The sequence below is a fragment of the Macaca mulatta genome, chromosome 1, assembly GCF_049350105.2.
Source record: "Macaca mulatta isolate MMU2019108-1 chromosome 1, T2T-MMU8v2.0, whole genome shotgun sequence".
NCBI lineage: Eukaryota > Metazoa > Chordata > Mammalia > Primates > Cercopithecidae > Macaca > Macaca mulatta.
The window spans coordinates 73,652,143-73,679,585 of NC_133406.1; the positions used below are offsets into that span (position 1 = coordinate 73,652,143).

At 34.8% G+C, this 27,443-nt stretch overlaps 1 protein-coding gene across 1 annotated transcript in view; it reads right to left on the reverse strand.

Annotated features, from left to right (window-relative positions):
• Nucleotides 1–27,443, reverse strand: part of USH2A (usherin) — a 797,990-nt gene that overhangs the window by 296,341 nt on the left and 474,206 nt on the right. The window contains exon 37 of the mRNA XM_015116260.3: nucleotides 18,994–19,173. Within this exon, the coding sequence (XP_014971746.3) occupies nucleotides 18,994–19,173 (180 nt within the window). The remainder of the gene's footprint in view (nucleotides 1–18,993; nucleotides 19,174–27,443) is intronic.

Sequence of the window (27,443 nt, forward strand, 5' to 3'; positions counted from 1 at the left end):
AACTTCTCCAACATTTCACGGAGAAATGGTAAGAATACATCAGTCAAATTGGTGCAAATATTTGTCAAAAATTATATAAAACCCAATGGGCAGATTTCACCTAGCTCCAGTAATTATTCTTCATGAAATAAAAAATGGTTCTGGTGTTCACTAAGAATGCTTTAATTAGAATGGAAAAGAAGCAAGGATATCCCCAGTTACACTATATAATAGGAGTAATATAGAAAGGGGGGCAGAGGTGGGTCAAGGGCACCAGAATAAAAAGACACCACTGAATACTAATTGCTATTGACCATTTTGAGAAATAAAAGATTCCACTTCACATTAGCATCCATAGGACCAAGGTAACACACCTCCACCTCCACCTCTCTTTGTGGTTTAAGATTAAAGAGTTGCTTAAAATTGCTCTGCAAGACAATTTCAGTGAATTTGTTAACCAAGAAACATGAGACAGACTGAAGTCATCCTCTCTTAATTTTGAAATACCCCAAAGCTATGAATGATGTAGCTCACTGTGCTCGGAGAAAAACAGCGATTTTGAATTTCATTAGATACATTATTTGTTCAACTAGACTGTGGAACTGTCACTTTGTCTGACTAATTAGAGGCCCTGAAGTTGGTGGTCATAGAATTTTTTTGTGTGTTATGTCTCAAACCGTCAACCAAATTTTTTTCCTTTTCCTCACAGAGACTTCCTACATTTAGACACTCTAGTTAAACCTTTGCTTTCGACATTTGAATTCCTCTTAGTATTCCTAAGAGTATTTCTTAGCATTCCTATTATTTTGAATACCATCATATTCATCCAATTAGTTTCCAGGCAGCATAGATTAAATTCTTTTTTCTTGGGTACCTGATTGCTTGAGCCCTTTGTTTAAAGCATATCTTCAATTGGAAAAATAATTTAAAATATAGGCAACAACAATACTGTTCAATTAATTGTATTTTATTTTTGATTCTAATATTGCTCACTGACTTCGTTTAAAATAATTCACTGAAGAATTTAGCCTTTGTGAAATTAAAAATTGATACACTTAGCAAGGTTAACAATAAGTAAATTCAAGTTCAAGTCAAAGCCACTCTTTTCAGGAAGAGTGCATTAAATTATCCCTTGTTGAATGTATCTAACAAGAAAAACAGCAAAATAAATTACTGAGGGGGTGGATACAGTGGCTCACAACTATAATTCCAGTATTTGGGGAGGTTGAGGTGGGCACATTGCTTGAGCCCAGAAGTTTGAGACCAACCTGAGTAGCATAGTGAAACCCTATCTCTACAAAAATACAAAAATTAGCTGGGTGTGGTGGTGCATGCCTGTACTGTCAGCTACTCAGGATGCTGAGGTGGGAGAATTGCTTGAGCCCAGGATATCGAGGCTGCATTGAGCCGTGACTGTGCCACTACACTGTAGCCTGGGTGTCAAAGTGAGAGCTTCTCTCAAAAACAAAACAGAAAATGACTGAGGTCGTGTAGAAAATAAACCATTATATTTTAGAGATGGACTCTTCCTCTATGGTGCCATTGAATCCAATATTCTAAGATACAATCAAATACTAAGAAATTAAGTGACCTTTGAATAGTGGAGAAAATTTTAGTCATTCAATGATTAAAGAATCAGAGCAGATTGGTTATAAAAGTCATTGTAACAATGGGAATGGATATAATATTCAAGTTTATTAATTAAATTACTCAAATAATAACTAGAGCTAGCATTAAAATGCTTAAATTAAATGTGGGGCATCTGCTATGGTCTATCTCTGTCAATCCTATAATTCTTATGTTGAAATTCTCACCACCAAGGAAATAATATTAGGAGATGGAGTCTTGGGAGGTGATCAGGTTGTGAGATTGTAGCCCTCATGAATAGGGTTAGTGCCCTTTAGGGAGACTTCTTACCCCTTCTGCCATGTGAAGTTAGAGTAAAGAAAATGACTGTCTATGAGGAAGAGCCTTCACTAGACACTGAATCTGTCAGCACCTTGATCTTGGACTTCCCAGCCTCCAGAACTGTGTGAAATACATTTCTATTGCTTGTAAGGCACCTAGTCTATAGTATTTTGTTGCAGCAGCCCAAACGGACAAGACAGCATCCCTTACCTCAACAGGTCATTAATTTCACATTCTCTATTAGTAAAAATAAAACAATAGTCATCGGCAGAATTTTAACTGCTAAAAGACTTCTAAAAACTGATTTCACCTCATAAGTACTAGAGTTAGAATCAAAATTTGAGAATAAAAATTATGATGTTCATTTTTGCCACAACAATGATCAATAATTATATGAAGAAAATTTGTAATCAGGCTATCAGTGATAGTTATTTGTTTCTAGTAATTTAGTCACAAAATTATTATCCAGTATAGCGTTGGCATCAGAAAGCATATGGGATTAATGTCAAGGAATTTTTTCACTTTTAGGTTTATGAACCTACGAGGATTTAGAAGTCTAAAACAAATGTATTCGTATTAATAACCCTTTTTTATTTTTATATTGCGTAAATTGGAATACTTATTTGTGAAGAATAATATGGTAATCAATACATAGCTTTGCCTAGAAGAAGATCACCCCCAATTCCCAAGAATTTTCAATTGGTTATTTAAAAAATGATTATTGGACATTTATTGGACATAAAATTTTAAGGGTCCTTCTCCTTAAAATTTTAGTTCTAATGCTTCCTATACTTCAGGAATCAGCAGCCATTAAATAGGGGAGTTCTAATTTGCCGCTGTCCAATCTTCTCACATAGGGAAGGATAAAACTGTTCAATGTAACAACTATTATGTGTACTGCATCACGTTGTATCTATTGCAGGCATCATCATAATTAAGTTCTCAGTGTCGAGCCTATGAGATAGTGCTTATTATTTACTACCATTTACAGAGGAACAGAGTAAAGCAGAGTCTGATTGTATAACTTGCCAAAGCTCATACAGCTAGTAGGAGGGGGGAAATTAAGATTTGAACCAAGTCCTACTGATCTTAGAATTCACGCTCTTTATCAGCACAACAACATGTGAGTGTAGTGTGTAGTGTGTATTTGTGTAGGTGTTACAAATAAACAGAAGAGAGATGGGATGTGGCATTTTCATATATATTATTTTTATTCTGCATAGTATTTTCCCTCTCAAGCAACCTATAATTTCATATTTTCTCAGGAAGTAAGACTTTGTAAATGTTATTTTCTAGGAAAGTAAGCATTGATAAAAAGCTGAAAGTTAACTTTAGATTATCAAGACTATTTCACTGACCGTAAAGCCTAACAACATAAGAGAAATTTAGGTTTAATTTTTTCTGAGACAGTCTCTCAAATACATTTAAAGATTTCAGAGTTGCCTGAATCCATTCACTAGTTCTACAATAGAACTGTATCTGGCCATGTCACTGTCAGGCATAGTAACAGAAATTACTGTATGTTTTATTAAAAGCCTATTTTTGTCTCTCTCTCTCTCTTAACTAAAACCCTAATTTAGTTGTTGTTCCCTTAGGTACAAAGTACACAGTTCATAATTCATTTGATATAAAATGTCAGTTTAGATTCTTGCCCTTCTTTGATAAATGAGAAAAAAACATGTACGTTTCAATTTCCTCAATGCCAGAACTACCAGGAACAACCCCCTGTTGTGTTTCTCAAAGACCTTTGTGTTAAATTAAACATCAAGATTCAGCAACTGTGGGGAAGGATATTTCCAAGACAGAGAGAACAAATACATGAGACAGAAGGAGACAGCTAATGCTTTTCCTACTAGTCAAGTGATATCTCCCGAAGAGCATCTTTGATCCTCAAATTAGTCCTCACTTATAATTTAATACACCACAACCAGTCTGCCATTTCCTTACACTTAGTTTTAGAGACAGCTGTTGGAATCATCAAGGAAGATAAAAATTTAGATGTTTACAGGTTAATTTTCAACCTAATGGTGATAGCTTATGTATATTTTGTATTTATATATCATGCTTTATGTCCTTTAAACAAAGAATTGAGCAGCTACCTAATGTGGCAGCTGATCTCAGGGCACACACATTCTTTATTCCTTGTCTAAACCCATTCAGGAAAGTTCTGTAATTATGAAACCCCTTCCCAGATGAGCAAAATGAGGCTTAGAGAGGGGATAAGTTTCTCAAGGTCACACAATCAGGAAATGAAAATGCTGGGGATGGCAAGTGGTGAATAAGTTGAATTGTGATATTTTGATAGACACTGTGCTTTACAAATGCACAGTCTAAGACATATGCTTACTTGATTTATAGCATCAACCATGGGAATAAGATTTAAGCTTTTTCCTGTGGTCATGCTCTCAACTTCAGATTTAGATGAGGAAATTATTCCTATTTTCTTATGGCCCAGAGGTCACACATGGTCATTTTGTGGCCATTCCAGTGAACAATTTTCCGACATACTCACACTGTTCATAAGGCTTATTTCTAGAATATTCCACTTGTGAATAAGTGTCTTCACCTGACTCTAGTGTTTTTTCAACTGTTCACAGAAAATTGTATTAGTACAGAAAGAAAAAGATTCTTTCTTTCATTAACTTTTACAAATATAAGTTTTCTTGCTCTCTTTTAAGAAAGTTTGTTAATTTTTCAAAATTAATACTATTAGATTAGTTAAATCTCTTCACAATAGTGCAAACTGTGTACAATCAGAAGATCACGCTATTCATTTTTTTTTTTTGAGATGTGGAAGTCATTATCACAAAGAATTCAACTTTAACATAAGTCCAAAGAAAGGACAACTTAGTAATGAAAAATAATGACACCACTATTACGCACTAATGTTTTGAGTAAATGTATTTGAACAAGTTCTAATGACATTTTCTATGCTGCACCTATAAAAAAGCTTCTACAAGAGCAAATCAAATCAGAAAATCTAAATTTTTGATCACAAACCAAAGAACTGTGATATAATATACAAATAAAGAAATGTACGTTATAACTCACAAGTCATTTGAGAGCTAAAAGTGCAGAAAAAGAAATAATATTTTCACAAAAATTATAAATATTTTCTCCTAAATAGATAAATACAAAGACTATTTTAACATTATCTTCTTTTAATTAAAATTTATAATAGAAGTTCATTGGTAAATATGAAGGAAGTTGGGCAAAATAGTTGGTGGGCAAGTTAAGTACTCATATCCATACTAGCAAAGGATGGGTCTAACTGGTTGGTTTCTTTGCCATCTCCACACAGGGCACATACAACATAATATTGCTTCTGCTTAATGCTTTTTTTGTAAGGCTGTAAACATGTTTTACCTACATTTTTTTTCCCTTATGACATTATAAACTTTAGAGCATGGGTTATATAGTCATTGAGGACAGTTCTCCAGGTCATCTGCAACAAGATTTAAAAACCTACTAGTTCAACCAACAATACTCTTAAAATTATATTTGACACTACTATAGAGTCAAGTCACCTCTTCAGATCTGCACTGATTAGTGGGGCCTCAAAATCTGTGTCGCTTCTGCCAAAAGATCATAGGAACAGTCAGTAGAAGAAATAAACAATAGAGTATAGTGACTCAAAACTAGGCTTCTATAGTCAGTCTCTAGATTTAAATACAGTCTCTGCCTTTTACTAGTAACATGACCTTTACTAGTTGCAAGCCAGTATTGTTTCTTCAACTTCCTTGTGTATAAATAGGGATAATAATAGCACTTTCCTTACAGGGTTTGTGAGGAGAATAAAATGAGTTAATATATGTAAAACCACACCTGCACATAGTATTAATAAATGCTATCTTGGTATGAGTGATCACAACATCAAAAATCTCTTTTTAGCAAATAAAAAGTTACATGATCTTAATTTTTCTCCAGGTACTGGACAGTATGTCAACCTACTCTGGAGTTGTGTCTGTGAACTCCTAGAAGGAAAAATCTTAGCTATGCGGTCCAATAGACAGCAAACCCTAGAATCCAGGATGAAGATGTAACTGACTTGAGGAAACATTTTTCAAAACCCTAGAGATGTAGCCACTAGAGGCTCATTAAAGAAAATTCCCCAGAGGGGAAAGATTCAGGTTTTAGTTACATGGAGTTTCTTATAACAGATGTTCTGTGAAGAAAATGAAGAGCAGAGGAAATTTAGCTGACAGTGTCTTCACAGTAAGGCTGATTAGTGTTCCTCAGTGCATAAAACATCACGCCTGTTGCTTTCTGGTGCCACAGGTAGGACTCAACATCTGGAACTGGTTATCTTTGGTATCTGTTCCTGGCCCATTCAGGAAAATTGTGAGCAACATGACAGCTTTCTTACATTGGAAAGACCTCTGGCCCTAAGTATGGAACTTATATAGTCAAAGACCAGCTGAGCATGGAGGCCTATTATACCTATTTTCCCCTCAGTATGTGTCTCAGTTATAAAATGTGTCTTATAGACAAGATCATATACTTTTTGCTTTGAAAGTATTTTAAAGATGGCCTAGCTCAGTGGTCTTCAAACTTGTGACGGCACCCAGTGGCCTTGGAGTTGGTAATGGAATCCCGTTAAAACACAGATTGCTTGGCCCCACCCTCAGAATTTCTGGTTAAGTAGGTTGAGAGTAGGATTTGAGAAGTTGCATTTCAAGCAAATTCCCAGGAATGTTGACGTTCCTTGTCTGGGATCACACTATGGATACTGCTGATCTATTTCACATCTGCCATTTTAGAGATAAGAGACCAACATCATAGTCAAGTAAAGTTACTTAAGTCAGACCAAACAACTAATTAGCACAAGAGTTATTTCTAGAACTCGGGGCTCTGAGAACTGAAAATAGTGGAGAAACAGTTCAGAACATTGTCAAATAAAGAGACTTTGAGGAGACCCTTCAGAACGGAATCAGCCATTTCATGGTTTTAGAAAATATTATCTCATTTCACATCCAGCTTACTTCCTGAGGTTTCCTAATTTGAGAGGCCAAGAAAAAGCTAAACACATATGTTAGGTTGAGCATTTGGCATGATTTTCAGGAAGTGATGAGACTTCTCTAAATGTTCTCTACTTGTTTTCCTTTCTCTGAAGCATTGTGGCAAATGCTTTTGTTTTCAGTGGCAGAAAACACAACACACAGAGGCTTAAGCAACGAAAGGGATAATGGGCTACTGTAATCAAAGGAAAAAAAAAAAACTCAAGGGAAAGAGCTGGGTTTTGGCAGTGCTAGATTCAAAGGATCAAATGATGTCATCAGAATCTAGTCTACCTCCTCTCACACCCACTCTGCTTTTTTCCTTGCTGGCTAAATTTCTCAGACTCTGAGGGGCAACACGGCTGGCAGCAGATTGAGTTGAATCCCATATTCAAATACAGGGCAAGAGACATGCCTCTGTTGACTGTACTGACTTACTGCAGTTCAGTGGCTTTGATTGGAATGCCTGTCACTCCTGAAAAAAATCACTGTGGTCAGGAGAATACAATATCTTCATTGGTCAGACCTTGTGATGCAGTCAACTTCACACACAGCACATGTTCTGAGCTTAAAAGAGCCCAGGGTGCTCTGAGGGAAATTGGAGCCCTGTCATCAAAAGAAAGGGTGAAGGTATGCTGGGTGGAAAAATAACACCAGGCCACTAGCACTCCACAAGACCATGATAGTAATCATTACTAATATCCTATTATATGCCTGAGCCAAGGTAAATGGTGAGAGGGATAGAGAAAGAGAGAAATAGGGAGATCAGCCGTGACTCCTCTGTCTACTTCCATTTACCCATTCATTTTTTTTTTTTCATTTTATTTATTCTTTTTTCAATTTAAAAGAGATGGGGTTTCACTATGTTGCCCAGACTGGTCTCAAGTGATTCTCCCACTTCGGCCTCCCAAAGTGCTGGGATTACAAGTGTGAGACACCGCACCCAACCCATTCATTTTGTCTTCCCCATGAATTTATACTCTAGTAGATAAGACATGATACATGCATATGAAACATTTAAATAGAAATGAAAGATAGTATACATTCGAAAATGGTCATCAAAGTGTAAGAGGGATTAATCTAATAAAGTATGTATTAGATACCCTTATGCTTCTAGTTTCATTTGTCCCAATTAATTAATAATTGTGAAAATCATAGTGGTTTTAAGTGAATTTACCTACTGTTGTCAAAATCTATTCTTCCTTAGGTCTTTAAGTTTTCTTTTAGACTCTGGGTGGTCTATATGCCTTTATAGAGATACAAAAAGGGATTCTCTTGATGCTACTGATGAAAAGAGATTGGAAATATGGTCTCTATGTATCTAAGACATGTTAAGAATTTTCTCACTTCTTTGTGAGTATTTAATATAGGCAGCTAAATGTTCATAGAATTTTATGCAAGTCAGGCATACAGTCTGTCTATGAAAAATAAGGAACAAGAGATTATTTTTAAGAAATAAAGCAAAAATTTCTTTAGGGCACTATAAGAACTCAAATAAAACTTCAAGTTGCTTTTAGACTGCAGTGTCAGTCAGACAGACATGATTTTTTTAAGTTTTAAGTTATGGATAAAGCTTTCTTCCAAGAAAAAAAAAGAAAATGAATTGTACTTTTTCTTTTTAAAAATGAGAGTTAGAAAATATCAATGGAACTTAAAGGAACAATATTTCCCACCCCTCTCCCCTGGTAAAAAAGAAAAAGATGTAATTTTAATTTTTTTTTTCAAGCTCTCTCTCTTGCCCCAGGATGCTTTAAAGATAGAATTTAATTGTGTATATGGGCATGTGTATTTCTATATAATCCACATGAGAGTATGCAAATATGGAGAGCTGGCAGTCCATTGCTGGAGGCTTGTTGAGTCCATAGTAAGCACACTTCAAAGTTCCCTTCCCTCTTCTCCATAGCTCAGAAGTTAGTCTCTTTCTAAGGTGTTTTTATAAGCAGGAAGTTCATTGTCAAAATGGTGAATACAAAAAGTGAAAAAATTATCCACAAATTATGAAACAGGAATTTATCCGTCTCTTTGACTTACGGTATGTAGTATTACAAACATACACCTGCTCACACGTGCACACACACACAAAGCAGGTTCAACTACCAATTCCAAAAAAGTAAAGGTAACACTTTTCAGGAAAGGATTTGAGAGCATGTTTAAGACAGTCATAAATTCTTTGGTTCTATTCTCATAACATACCTGGGAGAAGGCGTGGGTTAAATTAAGTGGCCTGGTATGTGTTTTCGAAAGCACACTATTTATTTTATTAAGAATTTAAATACTTTTATTTGTTGAATTCTTTTACTTTATTACTTTCAACGGGTTGATTTTTCCAAGGAAAAAATAGCTGCACATTTGGAAGATATACACAGAAGTAAAACATTATGCACAACTATTCTAAAGATTCATATGAACTGGCTGTAGTATAAATTGTGTAGCTTTTAATATACTGAAGGTAAAGACAAACCATCTGTTTATGTGGTAGAATGTTGTCGTTTCAAAGAATGCTATTCCTCACCATCCTATATCTTCATTGTGGCTTTTACATTATAAAAAGCAGTTAATCTCATCTTTCTTTTTTTTTTTTTTTTTTTTTTTTTGAGACGGAGTCTGGCTCTGTCGCCCAGGCTGGAGTGCAGTGGCCAGATCTCAGTAATCTCATCTTTCACTCTACCCACTGAATAAGGTAATATACCACGTTAGCCTATTGTTTATTTCAGCTGCTAACCTACATTTATTTTTTAAATTTCCATTCCTTTGTACTCTTGATTTTTAAGATATCTCATTGCCATCTGCACATTAATATTTCTATTTATATATTTCAAATAAATCAAAGTGAATACAGAGCAGATGTATTGACGGGCTCTATATCTGTACTTGGCAAGCAAACTTTTACATTTTTGAGAAATATTAATTTTCTTTTTAAAAAGTAGCATCTTGACATTGTACTAAGTTGATTTTAAAAGGCATAGACTGAGCCGAGATCGTGCCACTGCACTCCAGCCTGGGCGACAGAGCGAGACTCTGTCTCAAAAAAACAAAAACAAAAACAAACAAACAAACAAAACGCATAAAATATTTTATGATTCTCTGTGCTACAATGCATCAAGAAAGTGCAAGATACAATAGAGTTTGTATTTGCAATTCTTATTTATTAACTCTTTTGCTTTTTGGTCTATACTTGTTTTTGGAGCCAGTTCTAGTTGCCCCTAATTCTCTTAGAGACCCTGCAAAAAATAAAAAAATAACACTCATAGGTGGGAACTGAACAATGAGATCACTTGGACTCGGGAAGGGGAACATCACACACTGGGGCCTATCACGGGGAGTGGGGTGGGGGGAGGGATTGCATTGGGAGTTATACCTGATGTAAATGACGAGTTGATGGGTGCTGACGAGTTGATGGGTGCAGCACACCAACATGGCACAAGTATACATATGTAACAAACCTGCACGTTATGCACATGTACCCTAGAACTTAAAGTATAATAAAAAATAAAAAATATAAAAATAAAGATGTCATTCTCCCCCTGGTTGGTTGAGCACTACCCACAGTTCATTCCTCTAAGGTCTTAAGAAAGAGATTTTGTTTGAAATTTGAAAATAGGAGAGAAAGCTCAGTTCTTTCCTTTAAAAACTGAAGGAGAAAAATATGTTCACTGAGTAAGTTATGCCAAAAATAGCAGACTCAGTCCCTAATCAATTGAAGGGATATAATCAATAATTTATTTTCTTTTTTAAGGCAGAGCTATTGTAATGCTTAACCTAAGAGAAGAATTTGGTAACATTGTCCTGCCTCTCCTACTTGGGTAGGCTGCTCTGCGGGTGGATCATTCTGCCACCTTTGAAGCATGTCTTTTTCCTAAATAGTAGACACTTGCTTTACCTAACTATTCTTTTTTTTTTTTTTTTTTTTTTTTTTTTTTTTTTTTTTTTAAGACGGAGTTTCGCTCTTATTGCCCAAGCTGGAGTGCAATGGCACAATCTTGGCTCTCCGCAACCTCCGCCTCTTGGGTTCAACAGATTCTCCTACCCCAGCCTCCAGAGTTGTTGGAATTACAGCATGTGCCACCATGCCCGGCTAATTTTTTTTGTATTTTTAGTAGAGACAAGGTTGTCTCTACTAAAAATGTTGGTCAGGCTGGTCTCTAACTCCCGACCTGAGGTGATCCGCCCTCCTAGGCCTTCCAAAGTGCTGGGATTACAGGTGTGAGCCACCGCGGCCGGTCTTACCTGCCTATTCTTATCTGACTTGCTGGATTAAAAAAAAATTTACTCTGTATTGCAAAGATGGATAGTTGACTAGTTTTTAGTTCAAGGGCAACATTCTGCAGTCGCAGGTAGAATTATACACTCACCAAGAGTCAGTTGTATTTTTTAAACCTGTGATGTCAATTGTGGTTCTCATTATTATTGTCATTTAATTAAATAATGCTTAAACTGATGAACACTGTTAGCAGAAACTTTTTTCTATGAAAATTTACTGCTTTGAAAAACTTTCAGTGAGGACTTAAGAAAACAATACTGTGAAATTCATGCAGGAAAAATAACTCAAAGACTTAGGAAATTACAAAAACCTGAAAAATTCTGTAATTAGATTCTTCCTTAATTATCCCTAAATTTTTGATCTCTTTTTAAAGGAGTTTTCAAAGTGGAAATCAAACTATGCATTATGGGTGTAGTTTTTGTAGCAAATATGCTGGACTTAGAAATACTAAATTAACACTCCAAGAAAACAACTTGGTCCTATATAACATGGATAAATATATCTATGTGTTCTAAATTAAAGTTACGTTAAATATATATTTAGGTTTTTTAAATGTTCTGTTTTAATCATTATTTTCAATTAAGTGTTCAACCACCAGTCACAATAGGTAAGTTAATTGAAATTGGTGGTTACAGTGGAAACTACTAGAAGGCGGAAAGGGGGAGAAAGCAAAGAACTGAAAAACTGTTGGGTGCTCTGTTCACTACCTGGGCAATAAGATCGATCATACCTGAAACCTCAGCATTATACAATATATCCATGTAACAAGTGTGCACACGTACCCCTAAACATAATATAAAAGTCAGAATTATTTAAAAATAAAAAATAAAATGGTAGGTAAAACAGACAATTAAATACACAAATTTATAAACACGCCTCCAGAGGGTCTTATATTATGCATTTTTACACTGCTATGGTAATCTTAAACAGGACTAAAAATGATTTTAGGATGAATTAAACCCTAAATGTTGAATTTAATCCTGGAAAATGTTTATCCAAGTAAAAGATACAGCAATAGCAAAAGATAACTTTCAGGATTATTTTCCAAGTTATCACTGCCACGAAGGGTTCTGGCAATTTATTCAGCAAATATTTTATGCTAGACACTGGAGCTACAAAAGATATACAAAGTACACACAGTTTCTACTCTCACAGCTCAGAGTTACAAGCAGAAATCAGAATACTCAAGCCCTAGATTTGAGAAATAACTAAGATTTTTTTTTAATCACCTACTTATAAAAGGAGATCAGAATTTTCCCTCCAGTAGGGAGCTACAAACAGTTTAAACAAGAATCTATTGACATACATTTCTTGATCTTTATACTGAAATAAAATGTCAAAATTAACTGTCAAGTAAGGAAAGATTTTTTTTTTTTTTTTTTTTTTTTTTTTTTTTTTTCTTTGAGACGGAGCCTCGCTCTGTCGCCCAGGCTGGAGTGCAGTGGCGGGATCATGGCTTACTGCAAGCTCCGCCTCCCGGGTTCACGCCATTCTCCTGCCTCAGCCTCCGGAGTAGCTGGGACTACAGGCGCCCGCCACCTCGCCCGGCTAGTTTTTTGTATTTTTTAGTAGAGACGGAAAGATTTTTTTGTATCTTTTTCAGGAAAAATTTAGTAAACTACTTTCTTCATTATTTTTGGTGCTAGTACATCATTATTTCAAAAACAGGACTAATTTAAAAGAAAAAAATATTTTTTTTGCATGTATGTGTGTGTACATATACGCACATACATACACGATCTAAAAACCAATCATTTAAACATTTATGGAAGACTGATAAATTATCAGGCTCCAGTAAATCATACATTCCAGCATGCATGCTTTTTGACTTGGGCAAGAAATTTGCTTTGGACAGTTTGAGGCAAGCAAAAGTTTTCAGGGCTTGCACACTGGGGCTTGACTCTTGAAACCCTGAGTTTTCCCCGGGAACTCTAAAAAAGCCCAGTCCAGCTTCCTTAAGCCAGAAGAACCATGCTGACAACTCATACAATCAGGTGAGAAATAATACAGAATGATTGTTTTATGTTGCTAATTTTTGGAGTAGCTTGTTATATAGCAATACTTGAAAGAATATTCCAGCTCTTAAATTCTCAACACAATGGAATTCAGTAGTTCAAGCTCAAAAAAGTTAGTCATTAATATATTATTCCTTTAGTGGTATTACTGGGCAAAAATCATATACTAATATTTTTTAAAGCAAACATTTTATTCAGTTATTCAAAAGCATATTGGCTGAACAACTACTAAACTTTGCTATTTAGTGAAAATTGAAAAAAAGTTTGAATTCCAAGATGTAACTTTTAAATATATGTATTTGAGGACAATTAAGAAAAAGTGAAAAGCTATTAGAATAAAATTTCAAATTACTTGCTTTTGTCTAACATTAACAATGTAAAAAAAGTATTTGTGAATAAAATATACAGATAATAGACATTTTTTAAAAAGTCATAATTATATTCAATAAGGAACTCTTTATAAACACAGAAGAATTTTATTAAGAAAAAATGTGAAATCCTAAGATAAGCAATGAGAGCTTGATGTAAGAAATCATTCACAAATTATGATCTGGAGGTCATGGAAGAGGAGGCTGAAGATATTTCAAAAAGAAAGTCACTTCCCATGCTTCCTGCTTACTTCATCATCTAATATGCATCACAACCACCCCTTAGCAGGGTTATTGGCCTGACCATACGTATGTCAACATATTAAGGAGTAAGTGTAGGAAAGGAAAGGGATGTAGCAAGATGAAATTATTCTGGTCTCTGCAGTCTATGTGAAAGACAGATTTTTTTTTACTTACTTTTTCTGTAGGGAATTTTCCAGGCCCCCAAAAAGAGTCTTAGTAGGAAAATAGAACAAAGGAGGTAGGAAGCACCAAATGTTTACCAAGACAGGCAATACGCTAAACACATTACATATATTACGTTGTTAAATCCTCCACCTGATGTGGGAATTACCAACCAGCCTCTTTAATGGATGAGCAAACTGAGGCTCAGTTATATTTGCAAATTTGCTCATAGTCACTCAAGCAGTGAGTGAAAGAGGTGGATTTAAATCCATGTTTCTAGGACTACAAAGTCTATGCTTATGCCTCAGTTTTAATTCCTAATGGTTTTCTTTTTTATTTTTTTCTCATTGATATTTTAGGGGGAGAGGTGGGGAGGGGGTTCAGGGAAGGAGAGACAGACGAAAAGACCCTGTAAAACAAATTACTCACAACCATTTTGCCTTTTTCAATTTTTGGTTTTCTAATAACACTTTGGGGAAAATAAATAGGTTTCTCAAGCCTAGTATTTTATACTCTCTGTCGATTATAATAATTCTCATCAATTTAAAAGTACAAATGACAAATTATTTATTATCAGAGGAAAACTGGATTAGGTTCACAAACCAGGGTGGCTCCAAGTTCCTTTCACTGTTACAATAAAGCAGTTCAGAAAAAGATAAACAGAAGAGAATTATTCCTTTTGGAATAATATAAAACTTTCATAAAAAATCTGTTTCCAGCTCGTCAGTATGGAATGTGTCACTAATCATTTTAAACTATGCCCTTTTATGCTTCTTCTGTCTCTTTTAGCTTCCTGAGTAGTTCTTTGATGTAACAAAGACAGTTTCAGACAAGATTTCAGTTCATCTGGAAAAAAAAAGGTTTAAGTCTGGAGGCAAAATGCAGTGTATTTAAAATTTATATACTCTATAATGCCTTTGTTCTGAACTTGAAGATCCTGCAAAACTTCTAAGCTTCTTTGCCTTCCTCCTCTAAGCTCATTTGTTCTTCTTTTGCTTATTATCATGCAACTGCGACTTTAACTGGTGTTTCCATCATTTAACTACATGCAGAGTCATGGCTGACCCTTTCTGATCAATTGCCAATCCATACAGGTTTGACTGATAAAAGAGCCAATTAGATTTAAGCAAATTAAGGGACATCACCAATGTCAACCACTTATTAAACTGAATGCTGAATTCCATGCATACAAAACACTAATGCACTGAGCCCCATTAAGCGTTGAAATCCTAACCCCATTAGTAACTCCAGACCTTGAAGGGGTAAAGGCCATAGGAAAGTTTCATATTTATGGATTAACATTTGGATTCGTTTTTATTTTTTTAATTCCTTTCCTAGAACTCTTGAACCTGTACCATAATGCTATTCAAGAGCTCTGATTAAATATATTCTTTATTTCCAAGAGTACCTTAGTGCCAAATATGAGCATTATGTTATTACAAACAACCTAAAAATATAGTAATTGTAGAAATACAAAAAACTTGAGTGAGCAGAAGTAGGGAAGGATCTGCTACATAATTAGAAAAAAGAGAGACGCTCCTCCTGTTGTCCAAATAATATTTAAACTGAAGTTTCCAAATAAAAAATGTGTATTAATTGGGATTTGCCACTGTTCATCTATGTGCCAAATTATTAGTAGCACCATCTTCTTGCTTTACTTTCTATCTTCAAATAACTTGTGTTTATCATATTCTTAATTATATATTTTTTTCTCATCAGAAAAATAGAGGTAGGACTGGCAAATAAGATGTGTCCTAACCATCAATTAAGAGATGATGTATCCTGGTAAAATTCTTTGGAGTATGACCCTTTCGCCTCTCCTTTCCAAATTCCTACCTAAACTAAGGGTTGTTTATTCTATGCTCACCTGAGAAAAGTAACCACTATAGGGAAGAATAAAAGAGTGATGAGTTGGTGTAACATGAGAATATTTCTTACCTCCAATACACTCACCCTCCTTATAGTTTGAGCTCCCAATTTTATCTACATAACCAGAGCATTCCTACATTGGACAATGGTGTAGAGAGAAAGTCACATTTTCACAGCTGGCTAAAATACAAGGTTGCTCAGGTTGGGATGAGGCCTGGCGGGCTTGAGCAATGATAAGCTTAAAATTTTAAACTAGTAGTTAAGCAATCTTGACTAATTTATTCATTCAGCAATTATTCATTATGCACCTACCATGTGTCAGGTTTAGTCTAGGCACTGAAGATAAAAATGTGAGTAAGAAACAGTTCCTACTCTATAGAATCTTATAACCAGTGATTGTGACAGATTAAACAGGCAATTTGAGTATAACGTAACTGTTGTCTGGGATACAGAAAGGTCCTATCTCAGCCTCTGCTGGCAAAAGATGACTTTCTGATGGAACAATTTCTAGGTTCGAGCCTAAAAAATGAGAAGGATTTGGCCAGATTAAATGGGTAAATGGGATTTTCCAGGTCAGATTTGATAGCATATATTTGGTGAAGTAAAAAAGAGCATTTTGTTTTGCCCAATTATTTTATTATTATGTTTTAAAACTATGCAAAAGAAGCATAGCTAAGGATATTATCATTACAAATCTTTCATTATCCAGCATTGAAAGATACTAGGATTTCAACATCACCATAAAAGAGATCTAATATTGAAATCAAGGAATTGGCAATAATGATAGCTATCCAAATATAATGGAAAAGTAAATAGCATATAGAACCTATTCTGCCCATAAGTTGGTTCGCCTCTGCATATTGGTTCATTTATTATTCATTTCATAATGAAACACAGTTCACTGGACAAAGGCATGGAAGATTTCTTTAATAACTCTCAGTACTAATTTAATTCTACTTAAACACACATATTCTAGTGAATGCCACATGCTTTTCAGCATGATTTTTATGTGTAAATCAGGATAATATGTTTTCAGATCATTAAGTAAAAGGAAGCATGAACTAAAACCTATTTAATCAATGAGGTATCACCTTTAAACTGCCACAAGGTCATAAAAAAGATAATTTTAATGCTATAAGTTTCCTAATTGTAATCAACAACAATTTAATGAAAAAAGAAAGTATGTCCTAATGGCCATAATAAACTTTAGCGAATCACTGTGTGTCTTTGAAGACATCTGCTTCCTCTTTGGTGAAGGACTGACTCCCAAATTCTAGATTTTTGAATACATAAAGTGAAGGATTGCATCAGGCCCAGAGAGTGTGGGCCTGCAGTGCATTATGGTAATGACACAGATAAGCATCCACAGAGCGAAGATGAAGATAAGCCTCAGTTAACAGTTTACTCAGTTTGACAGCACCACTATAAAACAATATTTTAGTTTCTTCCTGTTTGCATAATATTAACCCTTTTACTGACAGGTATATTCATATAACGCATATTCAGTTAGCAGTAGGAGCTTGCTATTTTTAATTGAATCATGATATATGTATACATAACAAATTATTAGACCATACATTCCTCAACACATAAACAATTAATTAAATTTGCCCTGTTTTATGAATATGATTATAAATTACTGTAAATCACAAACTGTTTACATCCATATAAATATCATAAAATAAACATGCTTATTAAATATTGTATATATCCTGTAGAAAAGGTATGACTATATAACTTAAAAATCTCCATTATGGCACTGATTACTCTTTAATTTCTAAATCTGAATAAAGGATATTATATACTAGGGTTTAGAGTCATCACAGTTTTCTATCCTTCGTAGCATGTGTATTGAAGTGAAAAATGAAGATATGAACACCTAAGGTTTATTTTATCTTAGGGAGTTTGTTTTATTTTGTGTTCCAGTCTCAATTTTTAAATAAATATATCTAAATTCAATTCCCTTTTAAAATTATTTTCTTAATAAATATGATACTAACCTGAGTTGATCAGCCTCAAAAGTTTCTTTTATGCATTCTTTTCTTAAGTAATGTAGCTTCTGACATGTAGAGTTTCAACTGTTTTAGTAAACATCAATTCATTAATTTTAATAATGGTATAAAAGGTAGATAATAGTGAGTGATTTTATGATACAACAGGTAATGAATCTTTTTTGCAGGGGAGTGGTTCCATGCAACCTGAAGATTTCCTTTATTTTTCTCCAGTGATAAGGCATTTTCTGTTCTTACACTCTTCATAACTGGAAGTGGGGTTAACCTGCCCTTCAGATTGCTGATATAAGATTGTGACATTCTCCCTTAGTCCAGAATACACTCATTCCTGGGAGATGGGCTACAGGGCAGACACTGGATATCCTGCGGTCCTTTGCTTTCAGGATTTTCAGAAAACATACATTCTTTAGCACTCAATGGAGAATCATGCTCTTAACATTTTTAGGCATGCTTTCTGTTCAAGGGCCATCCATGTCAACCCTAGAGGGGTTTTCCTCAATGTGATTATTTCCCACAACGAGTTAAAACATGGTGAAGCTGATGGCACATCAAAATAATGGCAATTGTGAATAGGTTGATTTTTATAGAAATATTTAAAATAAAAATATCCAGACTGTATCACATTTCACACATGAATGTGGCCCTGCTGAATTGTAATTATTAGGATCAGGAATTTAAAGGTGTTTTTCAGTAATGCAAATGGAAATTTCCTATTCTATCGTCTACACCCTGCCTTTTTTTGCCAAATGAAGTACTTGAAGTATACAATTGAACTAGTTATTTAGAACACCAGGAATGAAAACCATCTGCAGTAGAAAATGGAAACTCAAATTGCAAATATAAATTTTGGCTTTAAGTAAAGTCTTGAACAAAAACATTTCCCAATTTTCTTAACATGCAGAAATCCAGAGAGATATGTGTGTGTATGTATGGTATGTAGGCACACATACACATACAGTGTGAGATGGATGAAAGCAGTCTCAGCAAAACAGTGAAAGACCGTCAATTAAAGAATCTGAATACACAAAGCAAAACAACAACAATCAAAAGAACCAGAAATATAATTGAGCCTCTAAGTTATAAAATAAAGTACCTGTAAAAACAAACAAGATATTCAATGGTCACTTAATTCTAGGGCATTTATATAAAATTCGATAGCCAACATTTGCATAGACTTACCTCCTGGAGGCATTGCAATTGTTATAGGATCAGTTATCAAGCTTCCCTGGCTATTTGAAATATTCACTTGTACGGTATAGTTGGTAAAAGGAACCAGCCCATCCATGAGCACCCAAAGGTTTGTCTCTTCTCCACTGTACATGACTTTTGTGACATTCAGAAGGGTGTAATTATTACCTACTGATTAAAAAAGAAAATTATTAAAATAAATACATATTTAAGAATTCTTTCTTGATATTATTTGAGTATTTTTTTGAGTTTCTAAATATACTGTACCAAATAGGTCTGTAACTTTACGACTCTAAGAGGCATTACACGTGCTTCTATCAATGCACATATTTGGATTGTATTATCTTGTGAACGAAAGTGTTATCTGGGTTGACCTGGCCAATTCATTCATCACAGCAATCAAAATATTTGAGGAATATTCTTAGATCACTGTAGGATAAAGCCATATCACAAGTATCAAGCATATAAGTAAAAATATTGCACAAATGTAGAAATTGATTACTTGATGAGTTGTTTATACTTTTTTGAGTTTTCTTTTTCCAGTAAAAATCCCTGAATTTTTTTGGATATGCAGACAGGAAGAAATAATACATTATTCCTCAAATAGAATGGTTCTGGATACACGTACTATACTCAGACATATGAGTCAGATATTGTATATATCACAAACTGAGGTATTTTCTGTTCACTTTGCTTGAAATGTGGGTGGATTTCTTTCTATCTAATACCTCTTTAAATTAGAATTAGTCAGAATATCCTGAAAAGCAACTGGGTATGGGAGGTACTATATGTCCACTTTGACCAGAAGATCTAATATTTTTAGCTTTATGAGAAAATGCAGAAGCTGCCTAGCTATATAAAAGAGTCACTCTCTATATGTCCTCACCCTGCTCCCACCACCACTCTCCTTCCAAAGCTTTAGCAAATCCATTCTTAAATCTCATCAGTCCACAATGCAGGAAAATATTGCTGCCTAATAACAGTGTTTTATCTCTCTCTTACACCATTAGGTTAAATTTCAGGTTAAGAGTCAGAAATTAGGGTTAAAATAAGAAAAGGGCTACAAATGAAAATTGTAACACTTTTCTATATTAGATGCTTTCCTGAAAAATTTATGATACGATATTTTAAAATATTGCTTAATTTTTGTCAATTTTAGAAATGATACAATAACTCTTAAAAAACAGAAAAATGAATGATTAAGAGTACCACCCAGGCAAGGCAACATAGCAAGACCTCATCTCTAAAAAACAAAAAAAAAATTAAAAATTAAAAATTATCTAGTCGCAGTGGTATGACCCTGTAGTTTTAGCTACTCAGGAGATTGAGGTGGAAGAATCACTCGAACCCACAAATTTGAGATTACAATGAACTACAATTGTGTCACTGCACTCCAGCCTGGGTGACAGAGTGAGATTTTTTCTTTAAAAGAGCACCAATATTTACTTCAAATAACCTTCTTCCTATATAACATCACTTTTTATTATATGTACATTTAATCTTTCACATACAATTTCTGCAGATATAGAGAAATGGATTAAAAAAGCACATGATATTGAGCTTCAAAGGGAAGAACAAGCATACTCGCAAGATCTCCAGATACTGATATAATCTTTATTGAACAAATGCTTAAAAAGTAAAAGATGGCATCATACTAAAAGTGATCTTGCATCGTATAGTATACAAAATGCAATGTTTATAATATTTACAAAAACATTATATTTTAACACAGTTTAGTAGCAAAGTATAGTGCAAAGGAAAGAACATAAATTTGGTTGTCAGAAAGTCCTGCATTTGAACATGTTCTTGTATTCTTTAGTAATGTGCTCTTTGCTAATTTATTTAATATCTCTGAATATCTGGTCCTTCAACTGTGAACTGGGAATGATAATACAGTATTTACATTGCAGTGCTATTGTGAAAATCAAGTAAGATGATTTCTTTATCATATCCAGCACATATTAGTTGCTCATAAACAGCAGCTAGGAATGATGTTATTGTTTTTGTTGTAATCCCAACAATTGATACATTCTAGCCATTTAGAACTAGCAAGTGATTAAGAATTTTATTCCCTGTATTTCATTTTCTCAGTAGCAATTGCCTACCTATTCTCTACCCCTTCCAACCTAACAATGTATTATTAATCAAAATTCTAAGGTTTTTCAATGAACAAAGCAGCACTAATCTCATCCCCTACCAATGTGCCACTGTCCCATCAGATTATATTTCAAACTGAAATTAATGAAGATCAAATCATGCAAAAGAGATTCTGATATCTGGTTATTACTTGACTATTTTCTTGAAATGTGGGTAGGTCCAACACATTTTAAAAACATACAAAAAGTTATTTAAAAAGATACTTATAACAATTTGGGGATGGAGGAGGTCACCGGAAAATCTGTTACAAAATACTCAGGAGTTTTTTCCATGAGCAGAAGAGAGCCCTAGTGGCATAATATAATTTATTACTCTGGACCCAAAATTGGCACGTCCAAAGAAGTAGTTTATTTCAAAAGAAATAAACAGTGCTTGTGGGCTAAAACATGACAATGATAATTTCTACTCACTTTCAGTAAAAGCAGATAAAGACATATTCATAGCTTAAAGAGTGATTTCAAGGTCCTAAAATGGAAGTAGATAATGCACTCCTTTATATGTGTAATACATATTAGCAAGACGTTATAAAACCTACAAAGCAGCCTTTGATAATTTCATTATGTACTAAAAAGACATTTCCAATTTATGCCATTTTAGCTTTCACAGGTTCTTTACAACTAGTCAACTTGCTTCTACTGAGGATTATTGAGCTCCAACTGCATGCAAGGAGAAGGCTTTGCTAGGCACTGACGAGAACATGCCCCAAGTACATAAGACATAATTCCTGCTCTCAAGAAACCTGGTTAAGATTAAATGTGAACATCCTAACCATTGCCTAAGATCAATTACATGGTCAGGATGGGAAGATCTCCTGTCCCCATAATATTGAGCTCCTTGGAAGTATTTCTGCTGTCATTAACATGCTCAATTGTAAACTTTCAAAAAGGTCAGCTTGTCCTATAGACTCAAGCAGATATTCAATTGACTCTCAAGTAGTATAACTGTGCAGGTCTTATAAAAGAATGAAATTTGTAAAGCAACAATGGAAATTCTAAAATTGAGCCATGTGAATATAATTTTACAAATTTTCAGCCAGGGACAAATACAAAATAAATAAGTAAATGTGTATGATTATAATGTTGGTGAAGTTTTCTCCATTGCATTTTGCTTGTTTGTTTTTGAAGGAAATTTTGAGTTGTAAAACAAACAAAAAACGAACACTATTTCTTGCTTTGAAAATGGCATGGCAGGGAGAAATATATAAGTGCACTTTATTCTAAGCTTCCTAGATAACAACATTAATACATGGTAATTATATAATTAGTTGTAACATTAAGTTCTAGTTATAGAACAATGAATACTCAGTAATTATAAGAAGTATATAATTACTCAATAATTATGAGAAGCATGCAATTACATAACCATTTTGCTCAGCTCAAAAAAGAACTTGTACATCTCCAGGAACCATGCAGCTGAGTGAGTCTAATGTTCTCTCACCCCTACAAACATACAGTTCAATTCACAGACCTAGAGTAGCTGACAGGATTTCAGCCCTCAATGAAGCTCAAAAATGTCCAGATTCAAAACCAAAGCAGGATCCACAGATTTTAGTTCTTCCTCCATTTCATTCTCACTGTCTTTCCTTTCTTCCTTTGAACTTTAGGAATCTAGGCTCCTCAATATTGGCGGGGGAGGGGTAGATTTTTAAAATGCATGTCCTCAGATTCCTGCTCTTTAGATGGTTGTGCTTTGCCACTTTTCACTGCATAAACTGGGCTTTCAGTGGACTGGAAAGCCTCGTTGGTTCAGCCTCAAAAATCAAGCTTGAAATTGTGAAAGTGATAAGCATGTCCTATCGCAGGTGACCATTCCTGTCTGGTAGGCCCTCCAATCTGACCCTATTTGTGAGTATAAGTGGATGGTGCAAGACCTTTTAAGCTTCTGTGTTCTGGAACAACGACTCCCCACTGCCTGCCTCACCTCCACCCAAGCATTGTGATTTGAAGTTGAGTTGCCCTCCTCCACCCTCTGTGGCTTGGTCTGAGCTATAGGGCTTTAACTGGGGATCTCACTTAGCTCTTTGCAAAATGAGGTTACCAATACCACTGTTCCAGGCACAACCTACATCAAAATCATGTGCGGGTACCTCATAAACATTTGTATATCTGAATTCTACCCCAGGCCTACTGGATGAGCACTGGAGCATAGGGGGCTGGGATCCTGGATGATTCTTCTAGAGTCCAGACTCTAGCTTTGGACTATAATATATTTACTCTATTAGTGAAATAAATGTAAAGCTGAGGTTTAAAACAGATGTCTCCTTATAGACTACAAAATCCAATGAAGCTGTTCTATAAGAAAAATTTAAAATGTGCATAAAAACAATTTTAAAAATCAGTAGTCATTATTGCACAATTAAGAACAGTAATATCAGGGTTTCTGATTTAAGTATTATACCTCTTTGTCACTATCTTCCACTGAAGATGCAGAGGAAGAAAAGATTTTTTGTGTATTGGCCAACATCACACATCATAAAGATAAAATAAGTTTTGTATAGATCATGTAGAATTTCTAAATAAACTCCTAACTGCTCTTTCAGTCTATCCCACATTCTAAAGGGTCTTGAAAGAGGTTAATCCATTCAGTCCTATTTTATTTCAAAGAAAAGTGTTACATGAAAAAATAGACCAAATAAACCTCATATGAACAACAGATTTTACTTATAAAAAAACCTTTAGTCTCAGATACAAAGTCTTAACTGAAAAGTTAACAATATTAATGCCCCTTTTGTAAGATGAAAATCTTATTTTCAATGTTCTTTTTTGTTGAATAGTAGAAAATCTTCTATGCAATTATTTTTTAAGGAAAAAACAGCATAAATGGATATTTTCACACGTATGACTCAGGGATGCGTAAATGATTGCTGTCCCGAGGATACCATCCTATGGGGTTCTCTAGATTGAAATAACATAAATGGGTATCCTTTCCTATTCTTGTTATAATCATTGTCACAATAATTTTAATGCACCATATATTCCATAATTTTTTTTTCCTGTGTGCTGTACTGCTCTGACCTTTTCAATATTCTATAATTTGACTGGCTGGCCGTTTCAGTTCTCTCCTTTTTACAGCCTTATTAACTTGTGGGAAAGAGGTGACATGAACAACCAATCAGAATACATAATATTGCAAAGGTCAGTGTAGTCCTGTACAGTATCATCACACATGCAATACTGTATGCCAGGCATTAACATCCTGATATCTTATTCATGTGACAAAGATTGTAACAAGAACAGAAAATGGCACAACATGAATCCATTCTCATGACAAAGATTATAATGAGAAATGACAGCGAACAAACCAAACTGATTCTTGTTACCTTGTGAGAATTTTATATGTCAGGCCTGGTCCTGCTTTAAGTTAGTCTTTTTCTGAATTCCAATTACATCTTAGGGTAGAAAAAGTATTAACTAATTTTTCCCACTTCTTGCTGTACAAAGAAATACTATGTTTTTCTGGTATTGAGGTCTAAATTTTAGAGTTGTTTAGTTCCATCTCAGTATCACAAAATTCTGCCAATACCAAAATCAGAAGACATAGAGTTATGACCAAGGTAAACTGGCAAAATCAGCCTTTACTGTGAGCCAAGAATTTCAGGTCATTCTAGATAGCCTGTATTAATATTTAAGTTACAGTTATTTATTCCTTCCAAAAATATTATTCTAAATTATTTTAACCAAAAAGCAAGTGTTTCTTCCAAATTCCATTTTTCTGATAGATCTCATGTTGTTAGGAAGCTGAAAGGTGCTGAGTGTTTGTTTATTTTGTAATTAATATATGGTGAAAGAAATCTATTCTTGGCCCTACGTTTTTGACAATGTATAAAATATTTATAGACATATGCCCACAAAGCTGTCTTCTTCACAGAACATTTGAAAGAGAAAGAAATAAATAGCCTATGAACCACTAAGACCTCCTGAGGACGGTGCTCGATTAATGCATCATATTTCTTACATTACTGTAATTACTGTAATAGTGATTTTAATTAGTTGTCATCTAGTCAAAGCTGTACTTCTTTGACTCCTCTTTAAATTGGTCATTCTTCTAGTATGACAATTGTAGTGCAGGGAATAAATGCATGCACCATTTTATCAACTCACCAAAAGATGCTTCAGACACATTTGCCCTGGTTGTGCCCATACAAGAGCAACGACAGCTCTATAGATATCTAGAATCTTTGTGTTTTGTTCTGTTGTTCTTTTTTTTAATGTGCAGGCACAATTACTGTTCTAAATATTGCAAATTATTTTTTAAAGTTTGTTGAAGCATGTTTTATTTTTTCCCATCAAGCTTTCTCTATGTATCACAGTCAGATTTTCCTAAATGGATCTCATTTTATGAACATCAGAAAGGAATTACGATGCATGAAGGATAGACAAAAATCTCTGTACCTTATGCTTAATATTTCCGTAATCCTAAAACTGCTCTAAAAATAGTCATAAAACTTAAAGAAATATATATGTATATATGCATGTATAGTACACATTTTATATATAAAGTTCACTATATGATATATAAAATTCAGTATAGTTCACTGTATATATGTATATAAACACACACAGAAAGAGAGAGTAAATTCAGAGATGTACTGTGAATATCGTAAATTGTAGAAGTATGGTTTATTTTCATTAACCAAGTTATGCTCTGATATGTCAGAGTTTTTTTCCCACTTTGACTTATTATTTGCCATTTGAGGAAACTTTTTTCCAACTGAATAAACTGATGCCTTATCTCAATCAGCTAAGAGTTACTTGAACAAATATACTCCCAGAGAAAGTGGTTCCCAGCTTCCACACCAAACACTGGACATGAACACAACTATTTTATCACCAAAATGTGTTTCCTTCTAAACACTTTGGTAGAGCCTTACTAACCATGCTGAACATGCTAAGCCTATGGTGCTACTAGGATCAGACGAGCAATTTGACAACCATTATTGATCCCAGACAAAGCCTATGGTCCATTCTTTGTTTAATGACATGTTTAACAATTTCTTCTAATTACTGGAATATATATACTTGAGATGGTTACTCTGTAAAAGAAGAGCAACGATTTGGGGGTCTGGATGAGAATGATACCATGTTTTGCTGTTGAGTTCCACCTGTTTCATATGCTACAGTCACACAGTCAGGTGTTCCTGTGTTAGTTGTATATCAATGTATCATGGTATTACCACAAACTTAGCAACATACATTTATAATCTCATAGTTTCTGTGAGTCAGGAGTCTGGCACAGCTAACTGGGTCCTGTGCTCAGGGTCTCAAAAGACTGCAGTCAAGGTGTTGGCCAGGACTGAAGTCCCAACTGAAGGGTCCAATGAGGAAGGATCTCTCTCAAGCTCAGGTGGTTGTTGGTAGCTTTCAATTTGTTGTAGGCTGTCGATACTGAGGGTCTCAGTTTTTTTCTGGCTATTGGCTCAAGGCTGCCCTCAGTTACTAGTTTTGAGTTGCTTGGAGTTCACCCTCATTCCTTCCCATATGGGTCTCCCAGCGTGACCAGTTACTGTATCAAAAAGAGGGAGTCTCCTAGCAAGATAGGTTACAATCTTACGGAGGTGGCATGCTATCACCTTTGTTATGTTCTACTGGTGAGAAGCAAGTCACAGGTTTTGAAGATACCCAAGGGAAGGAGAGTAAACAAGGACATGAACACTAGGAGGTGGGGAAAGTCAGAAGCCGCCTTACAGTCTCCGAGTTAGTCTCTGAACTGTATATATGAATCACCTTGCTGGAAAGAGATTTTGGACAAATTGTGAACTTTCACAGCTTCTAAATTAAGTGGTACCACACAACTGTCTTTCCAAAATACGTGACAGAATGGAAACAAGCTATGAAAACAGTAACATTAACAATTTTAGTTGAAAATTCTCCAGGTACAAATGTATAAAGGAAAATGAAAAAAATGACTGACATGAAATTGAAACCTAAAAGAAGAAAGATATGATAAATTCTTTCTTAGTATAGCACAACTCCTACCTTTGTTCCCAGAGGAAGGAGTATAAGCCAAATAAATCCTCTCCAATGTGTAGAGAAATGAAATGAGTGGAGTCTGCAGAGATAGGAAGAGAAATCAGGGCTGGCCATTCTGCCAAGCCCTGTGCTAAGTTGGGGGAAGAAGCTGGTGTTCCCAGGATTGGGAGATGCATGTGAATAAATGCAGCAAGTGCTGCCACAAAAGCCATATAATAGGATCTCAGAGGAGACAAAATCTGGAGTCCCCAGAATTCTGCCCAGTGCATCTTTGCACTCTCTAGCAACACCTAGTGCTCAAAGTTTAGGTCAAAA